The sequence below is a fragment of the Salmo salar genome, chromosome ssa17 (assembly GCF_905237065.1).
Source record: "Salmo salar chromosome ssa17, Ssal_v3.1, whole genome shotgun sequence".
Lineage (NCBI taxonomy): Eukaryota > Metazoa > Chordata > Actinopteri > Salmoniformes > Salmonidae > Salmo > Salmo salar.
In genome coordinates, this window is record NC_059458.1 from 75082711 (window position 1) to 75089254 (window position 6544).

The 6544-nt window shown below is 44.3% G+C and overlaps 1 protein-coding gene across 1 annotated transcript; it reads right to left on the minus strand.

The window, feature by feature from the left end:
* Nucleotides 1-187: 187 nt before the first annotated feature.
* LOC106576596 (ATP-sensitive inward rectifier potassium channel 8) lies at nucleotides 188-6089 on the minus strand. Its single transcript, XM_014153840.2, has 3 exons — nucleotides 5453-6089; nucleotides 3432-3638; nucleotides 188-1453 (listed from the first exon to the last, which is right to left on the minus strand). The coding sequence occupies exons 1-3, from the start codon at nucleotides 5800-5802 to the stop codon at nucleotides 745-747; spliced, it is 1266 nt and encodes a 421-aa protein (XP_014009315.1). The 5' UTR covers nucleotides 5803-6089; the 3' UTR covers nucleotides 188-744.
* Nucleotides 6090-6544: the final 455 nt, after the last annotated feature.

Sequence of the window (6544 nt, forward strand, 5' to 3'; positions counted from 1 at the left end):
GAATACATGTATACAGATTTCCCACACTTTGATTTCTAAGTGCTATTGAATCATCACAGTGAAAATACACATTTGTCGAATAATTTAGATGCAATTTGAGGGGAAAATGTTCCAATCGAAGCCAAAACAATCAGTTTTATAGGGGCTCTATTTACTGTGACAGTTTCCAGAAACAGTACAATGTTCATACAGTACTGACGCAAATGCTTTATTAAAGGTTTTGATAAGAATGAGGCACAAGGTTGGTGTGTAATACATGTTGCAGCTGATATCAAAACATACTTTTCTTCTACTATTAGGCAAGAGTTGGTCATTATCATCTGTAATAATATGTTCTTTGGTCACGGTAAGATTAAAGAGCAAATTAAATAATCACATGGATTTAGTGATGAGTACAGAATTCAGTACAAAGCAATATAAAGAGTTATTACATGTGTAAAGGCATTTACATCATAAAGTACAACTTGTGGATGCCTATTACAGCTTAGAACCAGACAAAGGCAAAGGCACTTGGAAAGAACCAGACTGAAAATGAGACACTAATCAGTAACTAAAACAGGTTAAATCCATCCTCACAATAGTAATTATAACAGGGCATTGTGTGTGTCAGGTATAGCATTGACTACTGTATATGTGGCAGAGTGTGGGGAACAGGACCAGAGTCAGCTCTAACTGAGCCAGAGGATAAACATGGGAGGTCCCACCCAGGAAGAGCAGGACAGCCAATGGGAGCCAGGCCTCGTGTCATGTGACGGCCAGGTTCTGGCCCACCGCCTCAGGGGTGAGGAACTGCACTTTGGGCACGGTGAGGGCCGAGTTATTCCTCCGCATGGTGCCGGAGCTCCCGCCGCCGTTCCTCATGGAGTTGTTCCGCCTCATTGAGTTCCTCTTCCTCAGTGAGTTCTGGTGGCTCAGCTCGCTCTTCTGCAGCGTCTGGATGAGTATGGAGGGCTTCTCGTCCAGCTCGCGGGCCGAACACCTCGGCGTCGCCACCTTGACCGTGTTCCCGAACTTGGAGTAGTCCACCGAGTACACCCCATCCTCCTCGGTCACGATGGGCACGAAGCGGTGACCCCACTGGATCTCCTCGGTGACGTAGGAGGTCCGGGCCTGGGTGGTGATGCCCGTGGTCTCCACCACGCCCTCCAAGATCACAATCACCTCCAGGTCGCTGCACTGCAGCTCCATGGCCGACAGGTCGTACAGCGGACTCTCCTTATTGATGGTATGGCAGATAATGAGTGGCGCCAAGAGGAAGATGGAGTTACTCGCCGCGGCGCTCTCCGTCTGCACGTCGATCTGGTGGATAGGGATGACCTCTCCTTCGGGGGTGGTGGTCTTGCGTACCACTTGGAGGCGGACAGCAGCGCCAATGATCATGGACTTGCGGAGGTCGCCCACACGGGTCATGAAGCAGAGGCGATTGTTGCGCACGGCGATGACAGCGTTGCGGCTGAAAATAAGATATGACAAGAAAATATAACTTTATTTTCCATTTTCTTTACCGATCACATTTTCTTTACAGATTTATCAGCCAGAGTGTACCCCCTGGATCAGATTTGAGGGCTTGCTCAAGGGCACAACAGCAGGAGATGGCATGTGTACAAAACCCTCAAACTTTGACCATTCAAAATCCGCTCTCTGGATCTGGGGCATAGAGACACAAACTTTACAACTCTTTTTCAGTATCTAGGATAATGATATGGATATACTAGGGCTGCATGATATGGATATACTAGGGTGGAATGATATGGATATACTAGGGCTGTATGATATGGATATACCATGGCTGCATGATATGGATATACTAGGGCTGCATGATATGGATATACTAGGGCTGCATGATATGGCTATACTAGGGCTGTATGATATGGATATACTAGGGCTGTATGATATGGATATACTAGGTCTGTTTGATATGGATTTACTATGGCTGCATGATATGGATATACTAGGGCTGTATGATATGGATATACTAGGGCTGTATGATATGGATATACTAGGGCTGTATGATATGGATATACTAGGGCTGCATGATATGGATATACTAGGGCTGCATGATATGGATATACACTGGCTGTATGATATGGCTATACTATGGCTGCATGATATGGATATACTAGGGCTGTTTGATATGGCTATACTATGGCTGCATGATATGGCTATACTAGGGCTGTTTGATATGGATATACTATGGCTGCATGATATGGATATACTATGGCTGCATGATATGGATATACTAGGGCTGCATGATATGGATATACTAGGGCTGTATGATATGGATATACTAGGGCTGTATGATATGGATATACTAGGGCTGCATGATATGGATATACTAGGGCTGCATGATATGGATATACTAGGGCTGCATGATATGGATATACTAGGGCTGTATGATATGGATATACTAGGGTTGTATGATATGTATGATATGGCTATTCTATGGCTGCATGATATGGATATACTAGGGCTGCATGATATGGATATACTAGGGCTGCATGATATGGATATACTAGGGCTGCATGATATGGATATACTAGGGCTGTATGATATGGATATACTAGGGCTGCATGATATGGATATACTATGGCTGCATGATATGGATATACTATGGCTGTTTGATATGGATATACTAGGGCTGTATGATATGGATATACTAGGGCTGCATGCTATGGATATACTATGGCTGCATGATATGGATATACTAGGGCTGTATGATATGGATATACTAGGGCTGTATGATATGGATATACTAGGGCTGTATGATATGGATATACTAGGGCTGTATGATATGGATATACTAGGGCTGCATGATATGGATATACTAGGGCTGCATGATATGGATATACTAGGGCTGTATGATATGGATATACTAGGGCTGCATGATATGAGCAAATAATCTAACAATCTAATCTAGCATGCAACCTTATAGAGAATCAAACAGCGTGGAGGAGGAACTGCTCTGCGTGATTGACAAGGGGTGGGGCTAAGTGTGTGTGGGAAACAGCCACAAGAGGAGAGGGAGAGACTACAAACAAAGTAAACTATAAAAACGGACTTTACACACGGTTTAGTGGCATCTCATATATTGCATGAAATACGGCTCTCTTGCGATATGGATATTGCGATTTCGATGTGAATTCGATTAATTGTGCAGCCCTACCATGCACCAGTATTTCCAGTTGGGCCTTCGGATTCGAAGCGGCAACCCTTCAGATGCTGGCCCGCCTCTCTTTATCCTCTACCTCTCCAGGGTGAAGTTTTCCCTAGGTACAGATCTAGGATCAGCTTCTGCTCCCCCAATCCTAACCTTTACCATTAGTGGGGTAAATGCTAAACTGACCCAAGATCAGCATCTAGGGGCACCTTCAGCCTACACTGTTGCTGGCCCACCTCTCCAACCTAATCTGACCTGTAGGCTACCATCCTACCTGAAGATGAGCGTCTCGGCGCGGCGGTGCGACTGGGCTGTCTTCATGAAGATGCACCCCAGCATAATGGCGTTGATGATGAGGCCAGCGATGTTCTGGAAGATGAGGACGGCGATGGCCGTGGGGCACTGCTCTGTGATCATACGGTGGCCAAAGCCGATGGTCACCTGGACCTCGATGGAGAACAGGAAGGCTGAGGTGAATGACCTGCAGGGCAGAGAGAGAGAGGGTCAAAGGTCAGGGGTCAGAGGACATGAGAGTTAAAGAGGAGGGAGACGTTGGACGTAAATATTGGTCAAGGGTCAGATGTTTGTTGTAGACATCTGATCCTACATCTGTAATAGCGATGTAGAGACCTGATCCTACATCTGTAATAGCGATGTAGAGACCTGATCCTACATCTGTAATAGCGGTGTAGAGACCTGATCCTACATCTGTAATAGCGGTGTAGAGACCTGATCCTACATCTGTAATAGCGGTGTAGAGACCTGATCCCACATCTGTAATAGCAATGTAGAGACCTGATCCTACATCTGTGGTGAGGGTAGAGACCTGATCCTACATCTGTAATAGCGGTGTAGAGACCTGATCCTACATCTGTAATAGCGGTGTAGAGACCTGATCCTACATCTGTAATAGCGGTGTAGAGACCTGATCCTACATCTGTGGTGAGGGTAGAGACCTGATCCTACATCTGTAATAGCGGTGTAGAGACCTGATCCTACATCTGTAATAGCGGTGTAGAGACCTGATCCTACATCTGTAATAGCGGTTTAGAGACCTGATCTTACATCTGTAATAGCGGTGTAGAGACCTGATCCTACATCTGTAATAGCAGTTTAGAGACCTGATCCTACATCTGTAATAGCGGTGTAGAGACCTGATCCTACATCTGTAATAGCAGTTTAGAGACCTGATCCTACATCTGCGGTGAGGATAGAGACCTGATCTTACATCTGTGGTGAGGGTAGAGAGGTCACAGGGGTCAGAGGAGCAGGAAGCTACTGGACAGGCAGTGTGGTTTCCTATGGCTTCCTGTCCTCATCTGCGTCCCCCTACAACGACTGATCTCAGAGGACTAAATAATGAGAGCAATATGTATGTAAATGGCCAATCAGCAGTTGAAACAATAACAAAGCATGCTACACTCCCCTGTTTGGGTAAAAAGCTGAGGTATGGGGCCTCAGAAATATAACCACTCTCAAATTCATAGACAGAGCTATGGAGGCAAGGACTGGCCATCCATGATATCAAAATTGTAGTTTAAACCGTGTCTCAGTGACCTTGTGGTTAGAGTGTCCACCCTGAGATTGGAAGGTTGGGAGCTCGATACCAAATACTGTAAAAATGGGACCTGATGTGTCTCTGCTTAGAACTCAGCATTAGGGAGATTGGGGGTAAGGCCTTGTGATAGACTAGCATCCTGTACTTGTACATCAAGCTGCCTCACACTTCCTGCTCACACATGCCAACGCTCATGTAAGGCTACATACTTTACTTCCACGTTTTGAGGCTTTATAGTGTTTGTTTACATTGACTTTGTTTACAAACATAGGAATAAAACAATAATACCACAGACTTCCAGTCATTGCACTAATGATAGTTAGCATTTGCTCACGAAACTACAGTACCTCCAACTTCTTTCATACTGGATGCAGAGACATAAACATGGTTTCCATGAGTTCATCTGACTCTGGGGAAGTAGATAAAGGGCTTCATTGCCAAAATCCCAAAGTATCCCTTTAAGTTCCTTATAATTTGAAGGGAAATCCTTTTTTCTATGGCAAGGAGCTCTATCATATAACTGTAACAGTGTAATCACAAAAAATAGCAAAGTTATTATAGAACTGAGTATATGTAATCATTTCACTAAAAGTCCCCAATAAATCCATATCATTTATAACCGCCCTTAAAATACACAAGTTTACACACAAAATGCAGAAATACAGAAATATATACAAGTTAAATCTCCAAACATCAACAGTTCAAAATATGTATAGAGCCTATACTATACTACTCACTTGACGTTGGTGACGCACTGCTCAATGCCAGACGTGCGGTTGGGTACAAGGTCTCCATGGGCAAAGGCCACGAGCCACCAGCACATGGCGAAGAGGAGCCAACTGCACAGAAAAGTCATGGTGAAGATGACCAGGGTGAAGCGCCATTTCAGGTCCACCAGAGTGGTGAAGACGTCTTGCAAGAATCTTCCCTGTTCTCGGATGTTCTTGTGCGCCAAGTTGCAGGATCCGCTCTTGGCGATGAAGCGGGCTTTGTTCACCCGGTCCCTGAACACTGGTTTGCGGTGGATCCTCGAAGCAAGCCCAGGTAGGGAGAACTCCTCCGGGATGATGCTTTTTCTCGCCAACATCCTTACTGCATTTGCAATAGAGGAAAAGAGTCGGATGGTTTCAGTAAACCGAAGTGTTTTTTTAGTCGTGCGTAATTCTCCTGTCAGCTTGCGTAAAACATGATTTAAAGTTGTATAAATTCGGATTATTTTACTAAGTTTTTCATCGACTTGATTTCAATTAACTTCTATCACATAAAGGTTGGTAGCTGTTCGAGGAGCTCCAGCGCCACTTCCAAAAAGTTGTACTGACGGGTGAGTTTCCAGGCAGTCACAGACCCAGGGCGCATCCCAAATTCTCTTGACGTAGCTGCTCCACTCTATGGGCGGGATGCAATGCACTGCTGGCTTTGTTCAACAAAGAGGAAACCCCAGTAATTACTTCTGTATTGTGTTTTTGTTTTATTGATTTAAAAGCAAAACAATATATGTGTACCCGTTGGAAATTATGTTTAGTTAATTCATCAACACCGGTATTTGAGGTAATGGTTAAAACCATCCCATTACTGGGTCCAAATTAAAATATCATTGATGTTTTATTTTTAAACCAGGCAAGTGTGATAGAAAAATGACTTGTTTTCCAACAGTTAGCTAATTATTGCTGTGTTATTACATTATTATAGGGATTAATTATTAGGATAGGTCCGCTTCCCATTGATGACCAAGAGATGGCGCCATTTAGTAAGCGAGGAGGTGTAGTGTGTGTGTGTGTGTGTGTGTGTGTGTGAGCGTTTTAAACTCAAAAAGCACTTTCAACTCAAAG

Coding starts and splice junctions, on each gene's coding strand:
- LOC106576596 (XM_014153840.2), bottom strand. CDS start 5,802: ATGTTGGCGAGAAAAAGCATCATCCCGGAGGAGTTCTCCCTACCTGGG. Junction 3,639..5,452: donor CAGTGCGTCACCAACGTCAA/GTGAGTAGTATA, acceptor TCTGCCCTGCAG/GTCATTCACCTCAGCCTTCC. Junction 1,454..3,431: donor GCCGAGACGCTCATCTTCAG/GTAGGATGGTAG, acceptor TCTTATTTTCAG/CCGCAACGCTGTCATCGCCG.